The following is a 21,041-nucleotide window of genomic DNA, read 5'->3' on the forward strand; positions in this document are numbered from 1 at the left end:
GTTATCAATTAATGAGTAAAGTCGTCTATAAAGGCGACAATGATGCGTTATAACGTTTTTAGAAAAATTGCTCGCGACCGAATGCATTTGAAAATCTGCAGTGTCATTTCAAGGGTATTATTTCATGCAATTGCTAAAAAATTATTATTTGATGTAAAATACTACAATGAGTTGTCACAGGGTTTAGTATAAAAGACAATGTACATAAACAAAATACATTTTTATTTATAACGCAAGTAAGCCAATATAATGCTTTTTGAAATGATAATGTATTGTAGGGATCAGCTTTTAAAATGGTACTTGTAAACTGTCAAGTATGCTATGTAAGTGTTCTGCAGCTTACATTCATAAAGTATATTAGCTATCGAAAATGCATGCTATGAATATGTAATTTTATTCACGATTAATGTTATTATTTTTAGAAATTTCCATAATTATTATTATCTTGAATTATTTACATGAATGCAGAAATCTCAACAGTAACAAAAAGCAGGTCAATTCAATTAACCGAAATAATAATTTTACTTAGAAATATTTATTGACAATAGTCTGTCTACTATACAAAAACACGATTTAGTGTTCTTGTTTAATTTAAATATTAGGCCGTTAGTGGGATCAATGCATCATGTGATATTTATAATCATATTATTATAGAATATACATAATTTCCATATTAACTACATCAACAAGTCCCATGTTTCCAGTGATTTCTCGTATTTATATGAATCAAGGGTTTGTACAAAAATAAATAATACATCCTTAAAACGAATAGTTAAATATATTCAAGCTATAAAGATCATTTCAATGTGCACCATCACCATAATTATCTTACCAAGATTTTTGACATTATCAGTTGAGTCTTTTTATTAATTACAATATTAAATATAAACAATTATCAATACAAAACGTCAGCGACAATGGATGTTATCATAAGACGTACGAAATTAAATTAATTTTGTTTCATAATTAAGTAATTTTTTCCATAAAATCAGGCAGTATAAGCATTCGCATAAGTATTTTTACGATGAAAACTTATTTGAGCTGGTAGATCAAAATTATGGAAGACATTTATAAGATAAAAGTTTGTAGTTGTTTAGCAGCGAACGTGCTATTTTTAACGGGCAATAAAATTCAAAATGCAAATAATCTCTGGGTCTCTGGTGTATACATATGTGTACACATATAAACCTAATTACTTCGCAAAAGCGAAGCAAGGAACTATGATAACAGTATAAAAAGATGCAATTGTCCCACGTACGTTTATCTATTATTGATTAATGCCGAAAATGTCAATAAATAACATACTCGTACTTAAGAAGAGTTTAAAAACTCTGGAATATCGGCTGTACAATTTACACAATTTTTAGATTTTTAATGTACCACTGTGTGGAAATGGAGGCTTGGATCATCGTACTTACAGTCGGACTTAACAATTACAATTCTATTCGCAATTGCACACTTCCCATACTAAACACACATACGCGTTTGCAATCACTCACATTTCTTTCTGATTTCATCAGTAATCTCACTTAACTTTATCTCGCCTACATGGATTAACAATTAATATTAGTAATAACAGTATTCTGATATGCCTTCTCTGCTTTAAGAGTTTGTGCTTGCCCTGGCGATTTGTTGAATCTGGTAAAACGTCATTTTATACTATCATTTGACTAATCACTCATCTGTCACTATAGCGAAAATCGTATTTTAACTCGATAAACCGCGACAATATGATAAGTCAGTTTCGTCCCTAAATTAGGCTCGATGTAACCCATTTACCAGTCAAACTTAAATTTGCTTGTCAACAGAGGTGAAGATTCTAATTTTAGTGAGATATTCTCACGCCACTGGTCTCGTTGTTGACAGTCAGAAAGAAGTTAAGTTGCCCTTTGCTTAGCTTTATCGGCTATTAGCTGGCTTGCCACTTGAATTTGCTTTGCATTATCCATTTTTGTCCGACAGATTTTGAATCGCACGGTGCTAGAACAGGCTGCGTTGGATCGCTTGGTCGAGGTTTGGAAAGACAATGCTTTGTGTTAACGTGTTTGATCATCTTGGTCTGCAAGATAATAAGTAATTTTTAATTTTCACTGTAATCTAGCTGAATATCTCGCCATGAAAAGTAAAAAAGCACATGTATATACCTCTTCATTGTAAATCCAAGCTTGATTCCCTCCCATCCCATGGCAGCGAACAATTTTTACAGGTCCTTGAGGACTCGCCGCGTCGAGGCACATATCATCTGACATTATTTGTTGTCGTTTCGTGTATGCGAATATCTGTTTGAAAAAAAGAACTTATTATTATCAATGTAGATTTAAGGATTATCAAATGATAATGCAAAAATCAATTCTGAATTTTTTAAAATTATAAGCAGACGTACTTGGTTGCCACCTAGTCCATGACAATAACTCATTCCCACGTTTTCACCGGTTCGTCTACCCATAGTATCTAGACAGTAGTTCTGAACCTTTTCTGGATTGTTAGGATCGGCGTTCTTTATATCACCCAAATAGTAATAATCCAACGGCATCGGGGATTCTGGGTAAATATTCTCTAAGTACCATCTGAAACTCTTGCATTTGAGTTGCTCCCTCAACTTGACACGTTCCGAGACGTCGCCAACTGGAACGTTTCGAGCACCTGCAACAGATTGTTAGGACATTGTTAAATGCAGTGCATTGTATAGTCTATTGTGTCGTCTAAAAAAGTACAAAAATAATTCTATTGTGCTCCTGCGTGCAATCACAGAACATGAAAAGTTGTAAAACACAGTTCAAAAACAAAAACATGTGTGCCGCCAAAGTGTGTGTTTCGGTTGCATAAATCGGTAACACTTAAAACAAGGATTTTAATAGTAAAAACGCAGACACCCATATTTTGATTTCACTTATTTTTCAAGCTGCAACGTAAAAAACAATGTTTAACGGAAAAATACCCGCTTAGAGGAATACGCGCATTATACCACGTCAAATAAAAAAAAAGAAGAAAAACCAAGCAAGTTAGTGAAGCAGTATACGAGGGGTGAGGTATTAAAGGAAAGTTGGTGTACAAAAATAACATTATGAGTATGACAAGTGATGAAGGAAAAAATGACGATAATTTGTGCATGCTGGAGTCAGAGTACAATCAATTTTTTTTGTCTGTATCTTTGATTCATATTCTCTTTCGAAAAAATTGCCTAAAAAAGAGAATAAATTCACAGACGTCCACGCACACACGTTTGCACGAGTGTTAGTGCTACCTGGATTAATGTTGTAATAGAAGTATTTCCACTGGTCCAGCCAGACCTCAGCGAGGCGCGCATTGTTGTGGTTGACAATCTTGCTCGTACCACCAGGAAAGGTGTATGGAGTCGATTTACGGAACACGTGACCGACGTGCGAACACGTGGCAATTTCCAATGTCCCACCACACATCCATATCTAGCCAACTCAATTCTGTTAGTGTGTTAGCTTATAAATGCCGCGGATAATGTTATATGTTAATTGTTAAAATTAAACACAGTCGACAAGTTGAATGTATTGTTATCCATGATTGTATCGCCAGCAAATCCACGCTGTTGCAGTTAATTTTCTATTTATGACCAAGCTGATTGAAATCTTTCATTATTAAATTAATGTATGGTTATTTTATGCTCTATAAAACGACGGCAGCTGTCAAAAGATGATATTCATCATTAGTAGCTATAAAATATTTCGATTGTTAGTAGTTGGTTGGATGAGTGGTTAAGACATTTAATTTTATTTTCATGTTAGTGTACTATTTAATATTAAAAATATCTTGAAATCGATCTAGGTACAACATAATATAATATTGAATCCCACATGCCAGTATGTTTTTATAATAAAAAGATGGTTAAAGAGTAAAACGAAGGATAGATATCAGGATAAAAACGAACATTATACGGAAAAAAATATCGGAAACGATTTTCGATGAGTCAAACAACTTAAATACTTCAGGAATTCTATGCTTTCTTCAATAACAAATTGAATAAGGATAAGCTACAAGTTAGTAAGCTGAATAATACGATATAGCATGTCTGCGCTTCAAGCGAATTGAAAATCTACGTATTCGAAATACGAAAAATTATTTTTGAAAAAAAAATTGATTTTCTTGATCTAACCTGGATTCATTGCATAGTAAAAATCTCTCCACTCATCCATCCAGACTTCAGCTACTCTGGCTGCGTTGTGAAGTACGATTTTGCTGACACCACCAGGGAACGTGTATGGGCTTTTGTCGCGGAATACGTGTCCCACATGAGAACACGGACTGATTTCTAAGATACCGCCACATTGCCAAACCTATAAGGAACTCGTTGAATTAAACTGTCAAGATACAAATTAAAGTAGAGTAGTTCACCAAACACATTTGTAATTAATGAAGATTTCGACAGCAGCAAATGTTAGATGCATGTTAGCTATAATTTCTTGCTAAAAAGTTTTGGTTTAATGGGTTACAATCCACTTTACTCACTTTGTTGAATTTGAAAACATCGATAAAAAATTAATGTTAGCTTTGCGTTATATTGAATAAAAAAATACAGATACAATTGATTTTCAAGTTAATAATAATCAGTTTTGAAAGTACGATTTATGACATATGAAACCAATTGTATCTTGATAGTATGAATAAACGAAATATGTTGTAATACGACGAAAAATCATGCAATTTTAAGTAGTTGTCATGAACAAAAAACCTTACCCGAAAACTCATTTCAAGATTTTCTCCTCCCCAAATGTCCATACCCTCGTCGTAAGCTCCTAGTTCATAAAAATAGTCTTTATCGATGGAGAACAGTCCGCCGGCCATCGTGGGTGTCCGCAGAGGAGCGGTTCTATCGCCGTTTCGCCTGTCCATCTCTCTTTGGGCTACTCTATACCTGCGTTTCGGGAGAAAAAACGATGCTCGTTAAGTTATGCGTGGAAGAGAAGCGCAGAAGATGATAGGAGAAAGATTGCATGCCTCACCATCTAAAGTTAAGTTTCCAATTGAAACCGCCCCACGTCATATCACTAGCCGTTATGTATTCGAAGGTATCATCGCTAATAACGTCGATGATCGGGCAAACTACGGTTTTCTTGTCGTGAGCGATTCTAGCAAGCAAAGGCTCGAGCCAGCCCTCTGTACACTCGCAATGGGCATCTAAAAACGTAATGACTTGGCCCTTGACATGCTTGGCTCCGAGTAATCTAGCTCTAATGAGTCCTGAACGTTTCTCCGTTCTGTAGACGTAGGTAGGCACGGGAAGAGTCTCAACGTAGTCCTCGAGCTTCTGTTTCAGGTGTTCTGAGAGCGGAATTGAAAATTAGAGAGGCACTGGTTATATATAGTATATGGATGTAGTGAATATCAGCAAAAGGCTTACCTCGCTCGCTCGCGTCGTCGACGAGAATAATCTCCTTGAGCAGAGCCCTCGGCGAGCGGTTGATGACAGACCAGACAGTCCTGAGCAGCGTGCTCCAGGCCTCGTTGTGGAAGACGATGACGATGCTGGTGTCGGGCAGAAGCTTCGGGAACTTCTTGCTCTTGCAGCCGCTGAGCCGGACGTCCTTGAGCGAGCGGTTGAGCGATATCATGTCGCTGGCCATGAGGTTGAACTGGTTGAGCTTGAAGAGCTCCTGCTGGATGGCGTCCTGCTCGGGCGGTATGTGCACGGCCTTGCCCATCTCGCCGGGACTGTCGCGGATCTCGCGCACGACCTTGGCCGGCCTCCAGAGCTTCAGCTCGCTGGGCTTGTACGTCCTGACGTCGGGGTCGTGCTGCTGCTGCTGCATGGAGAGCGCCTCGGTGCGACGCTCGGACTCGTCGAAGAGCTCGTCGTGCTGCTCGTGCCGCTTGTCGTGGGCCGCCGAGTCGACGGACTGGCAGTTCCAGCCGGAGCCGTTGATGCAGTCCGAGTAGAACATGAGGACCATGACGTCGACGAGGAACCAGACGAGCGACGTCAGCAGGATCACCTGGCAGGTGTGTATCCTAATCTTGGAGCGGAACATCCTGGCTGGGAGGCTGGCTTCTTCTTTCCCGACGACGACGGTGGGGCCAAGGTTCATCAGCCTCTCGCTCCACTGCTGCTTGCTACCTGCTAGCGGTGCGGCCGCTGTTGTCGCTGCTGCTGCTGGCACTCTTCACCGCGAGCGCCTGCATTGATCGTCGAAATGCGCCGGTACTGCACCTGCTGGTCACTGCTACTGCTGCTGGGGCATGCCGAGCGTTGACCTTGTTGTTGTCTACGCCGCTGCGCTGCTTCGACTGAAACAGAGAATTGCCATTTGGTGAGTCGACGGTCTGTGAATTAACATATCGGATCTTTTTGACTTTTCTCGCTTCCCTCCCTCCCTCCCTCCCTCCTCCCCCCTCCCCTTCCCCCGCACGTGCACCGCGCGCGCACTTCCTATAGATACTGTCGCGTGCATCGCTGTCTCGCCTCGGCGATTCGCTTTATACACACACAGGTGTATTGACTAGATAGGGGCTTTGTTCTTTTTTTTTTACTTTTTAGATGGACAGAGCTTGTGTATCCACGGCTCTCTAAGCGGTTTCACGCTCGTCCCTTATTTTCCTTTCTTTCACGTTGCACTACTATATTGTCAACTCGATCGGCGATGCTCAGCTCGGTTTCCCGAGACTCTGATGCAGAGCAGTAATCAGTTTGCTCTTTGAACTGTGCGCGCGTTGCATCACGAAACGCATCGACGTGTTACGGCTACTTATTGTATTTCTGCGCAAAGTTTCCGCGATCGGCGTTATGGGCTTCGGGATAATGCCACCACTATTTTTTTTTTTTTGACACGCTTTGAAATTGCCGCCGAAGATATTACTATGAGGACACAATGGAAAACTTTCTCTTTCTTGCTTAGCGAACGCGAGCAAAGCATCGTTATTATTCCGAAACGAATTGATACCCCGCGCTCTGTTTTTATTAAACGCTCGAATAGGCAACAAGTTCTAAACTGATTTTGTTTCTTGCACCGCAGAAAATCCGTGAGCTGTATAATGCAACGATTTCAGGCGCAGTTGCGCACATCAGCCATCAAATTACGACGAAATGACTTTGCTCATATAGTGTTTGATTTTATATTCGGTATAATAGCAGTGCACATTTAGTTGCTTTGCTGGTGTGCATGAAAAATTGCTATTGCTGGAGAAAAGATAGGAGAAATAAATTGAATTTACAATGCATAATTATTGGAAGTGATTTCCCTGGTAGAAAATTAACGGTTGAAATTCGTTAAAAAGTTAAGTTTAATTGGCCAGTTTTATCAAATTTTAATATAAAAAAATTAATTAAAATATCGCTAATATTTTAGTGATGCGTATCTATAATACCACATCAGTATTATTATTAAGTTAAAAATTGTTTTTCCCTTTTTTGGCATTAAAACGTATATATGTCTTATTACAAATATTTGGATTTTTTACGATTGTAACGTATTTTTCTACAATTTTTGGATTGTAACAGTCATTTGACAAATTTCAAGCAAAAGTTTCATTTTATCATGAGTTAATGCGTCATATCTATGCATTTATAACGGTTAAACACTTATTTAGTTAAATCGTTAACCGCACAACTTAGCTAAGTGTCTTAAAACTTAACTTATTAACCGTTAACATTTCTACCAGGGTTCATTAGAAAAGTAGAAAGCATGATGTAGAGTCGTTTGGTTTTTCTTTTGTTTAATTAAAGGTGGAGTGCAAAATTATTTTATGGAAATTGTGTAAAAAGTACTAGTCAACAGAGACTTGGGAACACGTCTATTAAGATATGCACGATGGTTTAATTGCCATGAGAGTTCATGCTTTATCGCAAATAATTTTCCCCACAAGTGTTTCACAGCTGTCCAAGAGGAAATAAACAAACTGATACAATTCCTTATCACACATTTATGTAAATTTTGATAAATATTTTATTAACTCACTAAATACTCCATACAAAAACAATGTAGTCATGTAACTTCAATTTCAAAGTCATTTCCATATCTTATGTGATAAGTATAACGTTTGAGAAAGATTTGGCTTCGCATTATTTTATTCAATAATATTAAAATTACCAACCATGAGAAAATAATCGTTGATTGCAATATTCTATTTATTGTTTTGAAGAAATCCATTGTCTCGAATATACTTCTTCCTTATTATATGTATTTCAAAACGCATGCAAACGTGTATGCAAATAGAAATATATCAAAAACAGCCAAGTCACGTGCTCAACTAGCGATTGTTTACTTTTGTTCAAAATAATAAATACACATGCACGAATCACAATAATCACTTCGATTACAGGCTTCATAACTTTCGTAATCGCAAGATAAAGTAAAAGAGTAGCTGTGTACTCAGCTGTTTTAGCTTCCCACTGCAGCACCATACATTTTGACAATAAGCTTTCTCATTGTCCTGCATAGAGGTAATTTTCCAATAGGCGGAATTTGTTAAATGTCCTTCCACTCTGTCTACAATCTTTCACTACATTTTCCCAAGCTTCATTCTTTATTTTTCCTTAGTTTCTCTGAATGATATTTTCCCCCTCTAATTTAGCTTATAACACCTCTATCATTGTCCATCTCACCATGAAGAGTCCATACTTGCTCGCGATATCGCGCGAAAGGAGTCATTATACGGTCGAGCGATTGTCCGGCAAATGGTTTCGATTTAGCTTCTTGGACAATACTAGAAACTGCATTATACTCTTTTGTTAAAGCGTGCATCGCCAAAGCGGCGTTAGGCGCTTGTTACTAAACTGCTTACTCGAATTTCAATTTCCATATTGAATTAAGCCTCCCAGTTAGCGTAACCCCTTCCTCCAGTTACGCTCGTAACTACAGCGCATATGTCTGTTTATACGAATACTAATGCGATCATCAGTTGAACAATCAAGCTACCAAGAGTCCACATTAGGAAATGCTCTTTTGTAAGTTGCAGCCGCTTTGATGAGGTGAATACATTAAAAATACGCTTCTTAGAAATTTCTTCATTCATTTTATACACTATACAATGACTAGTATATTATTTGGTTACGTTTAGTTTTCTATTGCGACGCGATGAATTGGGATATACTTTGTTTAAAAGAGAAATTGTCGATGACGAATATAATTCATTTCTATGCGGCCGGGATGCGTGAATCTTTTCTACCTGCGGCTTTCTACATCGAAGACTATACGTCCTTGACGGTATCTCATCTCTCTCGTAGTTCTAAGCCCGTGTGACTGCATTTTATCCACAGCGGTCATCGTTATTTTCGAGGCCATTTTTCTCTTTAAACCTTTTCTCGATACTCGCGCGCAGAAACTCGTTATAGAAGCAAGCCTACTCATGCATGTTCCGAGTTGCGGAGGTAATTAGGGTCATGCGATTATTAGTAGCGCGCCAGGAAAACACTAACCGCGGAGATGAAAAGCTTTATTCGATTCAAACTTTCTTATACAAATAATATTTTCCTGTGTCCCTGATTCTCAAAATTTCGAGTCGAAATCATACGCTTCCCACGCCAATCTCACGAGCTTAATTAACGCGATTATTGTGTAATCCCGCGCGCGAGGTGTTTGATGGAGAAAAAAAATTGAACTAAAAACCCTTTCTAAATACACGTATAGCGAAGAAGCAGAATCGGCATTGTTTGCGTTTGAGATCTTTCTCACGGAGCAAGCGCGACACTTTCCTTCTTCCGTTTTCTTACGTAAAAAGCACGGGGCTCTCTCATGCGCCTGCTGCTATATCGTTCTAGGCCGAAGCATCTCTCTTTTGTGTGCACTCAGGAAGAGTCTTCCAATTGATCCAACACGATCGAAATCGTGCTTGCGTGAGAAACTAAACTAATCGTTAATTGATTGCTCGAGTTTGAATAAACGCTTTTATAGCTATATGATATATGATACATTATACATCGCTTTATCGTTAAGGTTGGCACGTTGTTGTGAAAACGCATCAGCGCTGGAATAACAAGAGGCTCCGCTGCAGTACTGGCATCAGCGTTCGCTCGAACTACTTTACTGGAATAGCGGGTTTATTCACGTGCTTGTGCGGCTAGGATGCATTCGCTTTTTAGCGGAACTACTGCGGATGTAATAACGCGAGAGAGCCGAGGCGCTAGCTCTCTCGCTTGTAATACTTCCTCTTAGTAGAGAAACAGACAGAGAGAAAGGGAGGGAGAAAAAAGTAATTCATCCTCTGAAATTACTTTTACCGGCTGTACATACGACACTTTAAAGTGTGTACCGGGAAAAAGAGGAGTCGTGTTTATACACGTTTTTTGCTGCTCCGCGCGCTTGTTTTCCTAGGCGGTACTACAGCACTTCAGCGAGATAGTTTTGAAGGAAGCTATGGCGCGCAAATAAAACAAATTTTATACACTCGCTGCTAAGTGTATGATTACAAAGTTGTCAGCGGTGATGTTGTGTGTAGGTGTGTTTATAACGTCGTTATATATAGTATTTGGTAATAATTTTTTTTTTTTAGATATTATCGTCATGAAAAGTACTGATCCCAGAGACGCGTTTAAATAGATTTTCATTTTGAGCATAAAATGGATCAATATCTGCTTGCAACATTATTCTATATTTAAAGACGTATTATGTGTTCGTATATTCTGTATGATAATTATAGCTCTGCGCATCGTGTACCTCGTATAATCAATGAAAATCAGAGCTTTTTGCGACACTTTATCGTGCGAGGTTTTTTTTATTTTGAAATTCACTGCGGTGTGGTTTTAAAAGTTTTAATTTTTTTCGTTATTTTGCACAAGGCAGAAGCAATTATTTTGTAATGAATTTTATATAGAATAAGTGATTATTAATACGTGACAAAGGAAATGATATCAGTTTATATTATGAAAACGTAAGGCAAAACTTGTACTAACAATTATTTACCGAATATTTATTTTCGCTTTGTACGCGAAATCTACATTTCAAAATATTCCTACAAAGGCATGAATTATAATGGTCTATTTAAAATAAATGTCCTGCAGCTCATATTGCATTCAAAGCAGTACAGAGTACACTGAATTTTCGCGATGGAAGTGTATTCAAATTGACGAAAATAAATGCGCTGATAGACTAATAAACTTCATTTAATTTCGCGTAAAATTAATCAGCTATTTAGAGAAAAACCACCATCATCATCATCATCATCATCATCATGCGATAAAACGAAATAACGGCCATATAATAAAGCGAGTGAAAAGCGAGTACACGACGTGCATCAGCACAGATAATTCTCGATTAATCTTCCTCGCATCTCCCAATTTTCCGGCTTGGTTCCGACGAGACACTTTTTCTGCAAATGCGCGCGAGTGAAAGCGTCAAATAACATTTCACCGGATAATAAAGTCAGAGCGCATAGCAGCGGTGACGACTGACCACAGAAGCGCCGGACGAGATGGTAATTCCAGTCTCTGCTAAACCGCCTACCGTTGACACGTCGAAAACGCGCATACAGCACCTTTTCAAGTTCTCGTCCCCGACAGCCATACGATACACAGAGAGATACTATGTATTAATATACACGTGTTGTGTATACAGTATATGAAACTGACTTTTCCGACGAGACATACGTCGTTGTTATTGGAGGTCTCTCGAGCATATAGACGCGGGCGTCAAAAACGACAGCTCGTTTGTTCGTCGCGCTTTGCGAACTTATCCTCTGTGTTCGCATGTATGTGTTTGTATGTGTCCGTATAGGCAAGCGGTTATCTGAAGCCCTGGCTATACTTCACTGCCTGCGCCGCCGCGGCGTGCTAGCCTTCGCTCGGCCAGCTGTGCTAAATGAATTTTCGATAAACTCGTTAAGGGGCCAGTAAGCCTGGTGTTTGCCAGCGTGAACTGCTCGATTTTTCTCTCCCTCTCTCGCTTTTTTCCGAATCCTTAACTTTCAAGCTGAAATACGCGCGAATAAAGGCGTGGTCAGTGTGGTCGATTGAAGAAATTCCGAATCGTCGATGCGAAATTTGAATTGGTACATACCTCGATCGAAACGAGTTTTAATGAACTTAAAAGTATTGTTCTATTTTTGTCAACTCGTTTTCGTTCGGCTACATCGAATTATCTTCGTAAAGACTTTTCGCATGCGGCGACAAGAGTGTACGGATATTTCAGTAGTCTAATTGCTTCAATTATTTTCCAATCGCTGATGACGAAGAGACTTTATGGTCGTCATTACTATTGAGCAATACTACGTGTTAACATTGTTAACTCTCGTTAAAGTTATTTTAATTGCTTTATTGCCATCAATGCTGTACTTATCTCTAGAAATTTAATTGTAATTGTCGTATTTCTGTAACTCGCTCAATAAATGTTTTGCACGTTATCTGCGTACATTATAGTAAAACTAAAGAATAATAATTATATTTTTATCTTTTATTTAATAATTGCCGTCTGATATGGGCAATCGTAAGCTAAATTTTTTCTATTTTCAGTTAAAAAAGATTTAATCTCAATATAGATTACTGTATAACCCTACAGTTAATCATTTTTACTTGTAAGTGAAAATTAATACTTTCTAATTAGCGGTTATATAAATATTTTGACAAGCTAATAGTCTTTGCCATTTTTTCATATTTGTTAATTAATTGCACGAAATTCGTCCGTTCTTCCACGACGTTATATATTGGGAGAACTTTTTACTTAAAGCGAGGTATGTGTAAGTAAACTTTTATACGAGATATAAAGCTTTCAGCGGGAGTAATCTGATATTTCGATTTAATCTGTTCAAAAATGCGATACCAGCAAGATAAACATTTCTTAGAGATTATAAAATGAGCTCTAAAATTTGAACGTTCAAAAGAGCTCTTTTTTGTGCGTTAAACGTATCGACAAGAAAAAAGTGTGGCAAACTCAGATACGTAAAGACAATCGAAGTTTTGACGATTGAATATCGTATTGGAAAAAAGAATCGACGAATGTAATAAGATAAAAGCAATTTCGTGCTGGGTACTTTTGAACTCTAACTCTTACGAAATAAAAGTTTCATGAGCGACAGAATCACAAAGTTATTTATTCGTTAAAGTCAAGTTTTATATCCTAACGTACATTTATCGATCAGTTATAACTCACGCGTTTTAATCCGGCCAAGAGGCTAATTAAATTATCCAGCTAGTGTAGTTATATACACGCTTGCTAAGATATACAGGATTGCCGCACTGACGATAAGAATTAAACTTGACAGTTGAAAGAATGCGATGCGTGGGTAAACGGATTTTGCGTTATCATAAATGTATTTATTATCACACGCCTTTGACAAACTGACGATCGGTGAATTGTCTTTTCCAATAAACGAGCATAAGTTTTGTAAAAGGTTATTTTTACCGAGTGTTATCGTCGTGTTTTTCTTCGACGATTACCGAGACTTTACGTAATTTCAAGAAGATAAACGAGATTCGAAAACTGATAACGCAGTGACGCTGCATCGTTATAGGTGCGAAGCAATAATTACTACAATTGTCGACTCTCGGCGAAAAACATCTAGCTTCGCTATTTTAAACAAACTCCGCGGATATAACAAAGCGCTAATCGAATCAGTTAAAGATAATTTAAAGTTGCCTCGTGTACGTAAACCGTTGCTCGAAAATAAATTAGCCATCGCTACTGCGGCGGCAGCAAAGCGTGGAGGTAATTATACGAGTGCGCGCGCGCAATCGTCGAAAAAGTAATTCCACGATTCACATCCTTCCTCTCCGCAAGTACCTAATATACAGGTCGAGAGCGGAGAGAGAGAGAGGCGCGATGAGTATCTCGAAGAAATATCTGGTATGCAAGAGCCTGGATTGTTTATCCGGTCTGTCCGTCCTCGTTGCTGCGATTCCGAAAGTTCGGAAAACTCGGCCCCCGGAAATTCGATAAAGCAGCTGCGCCATATGCTTGGCAACGCTCTTCTCCAATATACGACACATAGGCGCGCAGGTAACGATGTTTACCTGTGCACGAAGCGCCAACGCGACACAGCACGTGTCGACTGCCAAGCAGGAGTGAGAGAGAGAGAGAGAGAGAGAGAGAGAGGGAGAGAGAGAGAGAGAGAGAGAAGGCGGGCGGAACTTACGTGGGTCTATACCACATACGTACGAGCCTATAACGTCCAGAGGGAATTAAAGGTCCGATCGAGAATCGATCGTCACTATATGCGCTCTATATGGGCGAGGAGCTATAGCTGCGTATATAGCTGCGTTCTTTATTATGTATCTCTCGGCAGTTATAGCGTGTGTGAGAGAGAGAGAGAGAGAGAGAGAGAGAGCCCACGGATGCGTTCAATCGTTCCATACGATTCCGAGAAAGCCGTAGACGTACACCTATGTAGGTTAGACAACCACGGGCGTCGGGGCATCATCATCATCGTGAAATACCTAATGCACCTGATGTAGCAGCAGCAGCCGACTAGGTATCCTTTCTCGCGCGTGTGTGTAAGAGTCTCTCACGGCTTGAATGTGGCTCCCGCGCGCGCATGAATGGGGGAGAGAGAAAGACAGAGACAGAACGAGAGGCGAAGACGATGCGGGTATTTTTTTTTTCTCATACCTCAATAATAAGTATAGGGTAGATATCACGCGCTGCAGAGCTGATAAGAGCGCGAGGTACTTGACTCTCGAGGCGCGCGCTCCGGGTAAACAAAACGCCTCCGCGCAACGTTGCAAATCGATGTGCATAGCTGTCTTTCCTCTCTCTCTCTCTCTCTATCTCGAGCCGGTATATGCTGCACTGTGTACCTATATATACGGGCAGCATTATCTCGCGCTGCTCGCGGCAGATGCTCCCGCGCTGTTGTGCGGAAAAGCAACTGCACATGACAGACGTGCAGACTCGCGCTCTGCGGTAACGAGGCGGCAGCGTAAATCGGCCAAGTAGCCGTATAGCAGCTGCGAGCAGCCGGATCTCGAGGAAAATTAAAGCGCGCCACGTAAGAGGGAGAAAAAGTAAGCCACGAGCGCGGCATATAACCCACACGTTCGAGCTGTGTTATCTCTTTCTCTCTCCCTCTCACCGACGAGGGCCAGTCCAAGGTGCGAGTGCTCTCGGAGAAGGCCGCCGCGCGGAGACAGATTCCGCGAGAGAGATACGCCGCCGGTTTATGTGCCGAAGAAAGCGCCGCGAGGCTCGCGAATGCGCATCGGAGAGAGAGAGAGAAGAGAGACTGAGAGAAGAATAAGAAATAAAAAAACAGCAGGCACTTGCCGGAGCCAGAAGGAGAGGAGAGAATCCTCCGCTCTCTTTCGTTGTAATCGCTGGCTTTTCGGCCTACGACACGCGACGCTTTGCCCAACTTGCCAATTACCTAGCAGACTGCTTTTCTTTGTTACTTTTCGTTCGGTCAGGAGTTTCCGTTGGGTAAGCCGCAGAGGATTACGGAACGCGGAGAAACGTATTATACAGAGAGTCGTATATAAGAGCTCACCTTAGAAAGATCCGGCTGCTACTGCTGCTGTTGCTGCGGTGTCTTGGAGGACGAAGTGGCGGCCGGGGCGGTCCAACGCGATTTCGGAGCTTCTCATGTCCGGCGCGCACTCGCGAAAAAGGCGATAATACTCGCGAGGCACACACACACACACTCGCACTACTGTTTCTCTTCAACGGGGTCGCGGAATGACGCGCGCGCGCGCGTGCAGCCACTCTCTGCTCGCGAGCTGCTGCTGCTACTTCTCGACTACACAATAGATATAGTATATACACACTGTACCGAGTACTCGTTTCTTCCCCCCTCGTCGTCGTCGTCGTCGCTCCGCTCTATACGTTGTTACAACAAGCGTGCGCGCACGCCTTTTCTCAGCCGCCGTCTCGCACTCGCGCTATAGGTACGTATGAACGTATGTATGTACACGCAGGCGCCTGTCGCGATCTCTCTGCACTCGAGCGGCTTTCCGACGAGGCTCTTCTTCGTTCGGCCTTTTTTCCGGCGACGGGGCCCCAGTCACTATTCTCGCCTCTGGCGATTCCTCCCAGCTCTGCGGCTGCTTTCACGAGAGAGCGAGTCAGCGAGCTGCTAATGCCGAGAGATGCACACACCGATAGGCGGTTTATAGTGGGAGAGAGAAAGAGCGAGATAACGAGTTGTTGCCGTGGGCCACCGGATCGAGATTCGAGAGCGCGAAAGGCGAAGGCGGGTCGAAACTGTCGAGCGCGCGTCTCTGTATCTACTTGACTCTCCGTTACGCACTTCACGGAATTGGCGCTAGTTTGTCGGGCCGCCGGCAGGGGACGACACCGCACGGACGACTGCCCGCGACTCTATCTGCAGTCGATAAGTTCATTCGTCAACTGTCTGTGATATGTTAATATGTATAGTTTAGCGCCGTATTGAAAAGGTATAAATGCGACAATAGGTATAAAGCAAACGGGACCAGATAGTTTTTTCATAAAATTTTTTATTTCAACTACTTCCTTCCTAAACTTTTCAATACTATACACATTACTGTAAAATTTACGATAATTTTTTGTTTCTTCTAGTTACATCTATATTCTCATCATTTCGTAACATCTATTGTTAAGTAAATATATTTTTAAAAAAGTCTCGATCGTCAAACTTAGTTTGGTTCGCAAAATTGACTTTGAATGTATAAAGCTGATTTTAAAACTGCGTTTCAAAGTGCAAATCTATATTGTGAATCGTGTAGTGTGCGAGAAATTTCGGTGGACTTTTTTTTTTTTTTTTACATTTCAAACAAGAACATCAAGGCGATGATAATATGTTTCGTGGTATAAAACTTTTTAATAATCAACACAACTTTTTAACGTTAAACACTCTTGAATAACTTTTTTAAATAATATATTTACAGGGTTTGTAAACACTCTGGTCAGTGTACATGCATACATTGCAAACTCAAATGCGTACATTTGACTTTCTAAACTCGATGCTTACATTAATCGGCGTAACTGCAATTTTCAACTTCATAAATAATCTACAATGTTTCTTAGTTTAATTCCTCCTTTCTGAGGTATCTTCTCAATTCGATTAAAACTCTTCGTATTGTATCAATGTACAGTTTTACTTAAACAGGAACAAACATGACGAATCGTTCTTGTTTTAAATATGTTCAATACAATCATTGTATAAGATACCAAATGTTCTACTTTTTTCTGACAAAAGTCCGGTTAAAAAAAGTTGGTCATGTTGTATACGCATACAAAGTAGTTTCGAAATGATGTATGTATATGTTGTTTGTCGTACGTTTGTTCATTTACGTAAATATGTAAACAATTTGGTCGCCTTATTTTCCATGAATAATATTTTCCGTAAAAGTCATTTAATAATATTCAGCGAGTTTCAACTAATAAAATTGGATGCAACACCTTTTGGTTTTAGAACACGTTATTCATGATACATTATATTTTAGTTATTATTGATTATCTCCATACGTTACTACAATTATAAGTAAATTTTGCACTAAATAAACAAAAATATCTTTTTCAAACGCTTTTGCTGCATATACTTACGAGAAAAATCTGCTCTTGCATTGGAAATACAGCGTAAACGTGACATAGAAATGATAATTTGCACATGCATAGTGCTAAACATTTTATAGTGCTTATAATTACGAACATGTACATTCATTTTTAGATAACTGGAATTCAGTTTGACCATAGCAATTATTTTTCTGATTTCTTTTTTGTTTTTACATTATATATTATAGAGGCGATAATAATTATTCAAAACGTTTCTTTACAAGGGTCTGTGAAGAAGGTACATTAAGTATGTATACACAGCAAAAGACTTTCTTTTAATAATTTAAGAAACTCTAAGATTACTATTTTTTATAGTCCACATTCACTGTAAGAATTTTAGAAATGGAAAGTCTATATGTAACATGCAAAATCGTGGAAGCTGATAAAAGAATAATTTGGTAATAGGTCTATTACATTCAATTTTAAGGCACGTTGAGATACTAAAAAGCAGTCTCAACTAAATGGAACAATTAAATACATACATAATATTTTTAAACGAGTTTTTTTTTGCTACCCTAATGAGCAATTTGAATTAACACATCTGTTATACTACTAGAGATTAAAAATGTGATCCAAAGTTCTTACAGCAAAACTTTATGCGTTCAAACGAATCGATAAAATAAAGTCATTTAGTTGAAACTATTTTATCTTGTAAAATTAATTTTGCAATGCATTTAGCACGCAGTTTGTTATTATTTGATTGGCCAGTATTATAATAGCTATAACGGTAAGCGATGACTGGTTTTTTGTCGCCATCTTAGTTTTCACTTTATGAATACGGTAAGTTAAACCTACTGATTGTGATAGTCGATCATTGGGCCCGTATAGTGTTTATTTTCTGAATCTTTTTCTTCTGTAATTTTAGATAGGTATAATATGTCGCAATTTTTATACAATTTTCTTCGTACTCTCGTTTTTTTTTCATTTTTATATTCGCTCAGTGCTAAAAATGACAAGAACCATCCTCTGTGTTTAACTAAGCTTATACCTCTACAGTGCTGCGCTTTATTCAAATTTCTTTTTTCGCAGTCGTTTTTTCTTTTATCCACTTATTCTCAGCGCAATAATGTTTGGCTTTTCTCTAGGACTATCAAACGTAGTTAAGTATATGTATGACATATACTATAAAACCTAAGGGACATTCGCCCTATTTTTTGTAATTAGTGTTATAAAAATCTACGCATTTTAATTTACCAAGGGGCTACTTAATTGTAATTCTGAGCGAAATAAATATTCATCCATGATACACGAGTTTAAAATGTTTCTTTTGCATGTAAGAATTATTATTATTATTATAATAGATGCATGTAATACTGGTTCAAGAATAAGATTCTTTTTTTTATATAAACCGCAAATCATACAAAAGCTAACCATTCAAAATTTTTTTGTTTATAAAACCGAATCTTAAAAAAGTCTTGAACTGCGCTTTACGCGCAATGAAGTATGATGTTTATAAATAATCTTTGCACATAAGTTATTCAGTTCTTATTTCATAGGTATATAAATACTAATTCTGCTGACGCATAAACAAAGATGAATCGAACAACAGCATTATGAAAAACGTTGAGAAATATACATATATTATTTATAAAATATATCGCAAATTTTAATCTAATGGTAAGTCTTTGTTTTATAACATATGTAGAGCGTTCGAAGCCTCCGTTATCAACGAGCATGCACGTTGCTCGTGTTGGCGAAAACGTTCGATGAAATGAACTATGCATATATTTTATCCGGTGCTAAATATTCCAAGCAATTATTTCCGTATGCTTACTTTATAAATCGCCAGGATTTAGCCTCGGGAGTCCAGCTCCAAAGCGGATGGCAGCTTAGTTTTCTTTTTTCAATCGATCGCGTTTGTGCGAATAGTACGATGCATTCGTGCAATAACGAGTCTATATCGAATTATACACAGTAAGGAATTATCCGTAAAGGTATTAACAGCTTAAAACATATTTCAGAAAATTCAATTTTTAATATCTACTAGTTTATTGCTATACTATTCTTATCGTATAATTTGACAATCTTTCTTTACGACTTCTTTTCAATTTTAAAATAGGATTTGTCGTTTTAACTCACCACAAATGATATTGAAAATATTCAAAAAGTTTGTCATTTTTTGATTGCGAACGGTAAAAAAAGAGTTTAACCCAATAGTAATAATATATACTTGATGTCGCCGAGGTATTTTCACTGTCATAATTCGATAATGTTATTGATAAATACTTATATTCATACTTTCTATAAAATACTATTCGTTGGAACGTTCATATGTATACGCAACTACGGCAATAACGTATTACAGTTAAAGTTTAAATGCTGCATAAAAATGCATACGTGCAATCGCATAAAGAAATCCTTTAGCAATTAAACAATGCGCATTCGTGCGTCAGTATCGATTAAAGTCTGTTGGCGTACAATCGTCGCGTAACGGTACAGGAAATTCTCGATCAAGATAAATCGGTTGGCACGAGAAAAAGTAAAGGTATATACAACTAGTAGCTCGAAGCCTCGATTTCATTTCCGTTCGCACACGTGTACACTCGAAACTTTTTTATTCATTTATAATAAGATTTTTTCGCTTGATTGTTTGCAATGATATAAATAAATCGCGGAGGAAGCCTCATTTTATCGTGGTATATGGAACTTAAATGGTATTGATAGAATAAAAGCAAACGTATATTGGAAATGAAAATAATTAATATACAGCAAAGAATAATTACGTTATGCTGATTTATAAAAAGCTGTAAAAAGATAATACCATCAGACAACTCAATGAAGTTGAATATTCTGTAGCAAATAATGAAAATACTGATTAATATTCTTGGTTTGTTTAAAAACTAATTAAAAGCAGAAATCAACGCAGGCGGGAGGGCGAGTCCATAAATAAATAATCCCTTTGGTTTTAGCAGATAATCCGGATAACTCTATTGCAGATAGTTAAGTCATCGTGCGTGGTCAGTTAAATGAATACGTAACGGGACATTTGTCCATCAATGGACAATGAGACATCTACAGATTCGTTTTTCCATGTTTCGCCGTGTATGTCGGAGTAATCGTTCAAACATTGAGTAGGCAGCGGACACATGAATCTGCAACAAATCGTCGAACATTTTGCTCAGCGGATAACACGCGGAAAAAAAGGCGGTCAACATTACGCGTTCTCACAACAGCTGCTCAGACGCTCGTCGTGATTTGCTCGATGACTGTGACGTCGCGGCATCGTCTCGGCGTTCGCGCGCGTTGTTGCTGTTGCCCGAATTCTTGTTGCTGTTGCTGCTGTGAAAAGTCTTGTTGCCGGTATTGATGGAACTGCTGTTGATGTTGCGGTTGCTGTTGTTGCTGCTGTTGCTGTTGCTGCTGCTGTTGTTGCATCGTGTGGTATGGATGATGATGCTGATGGGCCAGACCCTCGGGTACGCTTTTGCTGGGTCGGAGTGGACCCTGTGGCGGAAGGTATCCCCCGCAGCCTCCCATCGCTGAATCAATATTTTCAGTAATCTTATTCTAAGGTTTCACGCAATCAGTATCGCTTCGAGCTAATTATTTTTAAACGAATGGCTGTGGATTCATGTAAATAAATTTGTGGAGAAGAACGTGAAATTGGTGTGCCTTGCATGC

The 21,041-nt window shown here is 38.9% G+C and overlaps 2 protein-coding genes across 6 annotated transcripts in view; both read right to left on the reverse strand.

Moving 5' to 3' along the window:
• Positions 1–201: 201 nt before the first annotated feature.
• Positions 202–16,107, reverse strand: LOC100117924 (polypeptide N-acetylgalactosaminyltransferase 5). Of its 2 annotated transcripts, none has more exons than XM_001601987.6 (8): positions 15,376–15,987; positions 5,372–6,255; positions 4,974–5,292; positions 4,708–4,885; positions 4,127–4,307; positions 2,384–2,643; positions 2,145–2,279; positions 202–2,059 (listed from the first exon to the last, which is right to left on the reverse strand). In XM_001601987.6, the coding sequence occupies exons 2-8, from the start codon at positions 6,054–6,056 to the stop codon at positions 1,910–1,912; spliced, it is 1,908 nt and encodes a 635-aa protein (XP_001602037.2). In that variant the 5' UTR covers positions 6,057–6,255; positions 15,376–15,987; the 3' UTR covers positions 202–1,909. The 2 variants fall into 2 exon arrangements, with proteins under 2 accessions (XP_001602037.2, XP_008208015.1); XM_008209793.4 differs by lacking the exon at positions 4,127–4,307 and adding an exon at positions 3,245–3,425 and having other exon boundaries at positions 206–2,059; positions 15,376–16,107.
• Positions 16,108–16,581: 474 nt separating this feature from the next.
• The window catches only part of LOC100117883, a 63,147-nt gene continuing 58,687 nt past the window's right edge, over positions 16,582–21,041 (reverse strand). For all 4 annotated transcript variants that reach the window (XM_031922881.1, XM_031922880.1, XM_008209791.3 and 1 more), the window contains one exon: positions 16,582–20,899. In XM_031922881.1, the coding sequence (XP_031778741.1) occupies positions 20,598–20,899 (302 nt within the window). In that variant the 3' untranslated portion in view covers positions 16,582–20,597. The remainder of the gene's footprint in view (positions 20,900–21,041) is intronic.

This window comes from Nasonia vitripennis, chromosome 2, assembly GCF_009193385.2.
Source record: "Nasonia vitripennis strain AsymCx chromosome 2, Nvit_psr_1.1, whole genome shotgun sequence".
Lineage (NCBI taxonomy): Eukaryota > Metazoa > Arthropoda > Insecta > Hymenoptera > Pteromalidae > Nasonia > Nasonia vitripennis.

Coding starts and splice junctions, on each gene's coding strand:
- LOC100117924 (XM_001601987.6), bottom strand. CDS start 6,056: ATGAACCTTGGCCCCACCGTCGTCGTCGGGAAAGAAGAAGCCAGCCTC. Junction 4,886..4,973: donor TGGAAACTTAACTTTAGATG/GTGAGGCATGCA, acceptor CCCGAAACGCAG/GTATAGAGTAGCCCAAAGAG. Junction 2,644..4,126: donor TTACTATGCAATGAATCCAG/GTTAGATCAAGA, acceptor AATCTGTTGCAG/GTGCTCGAAACGTTCCAGTT.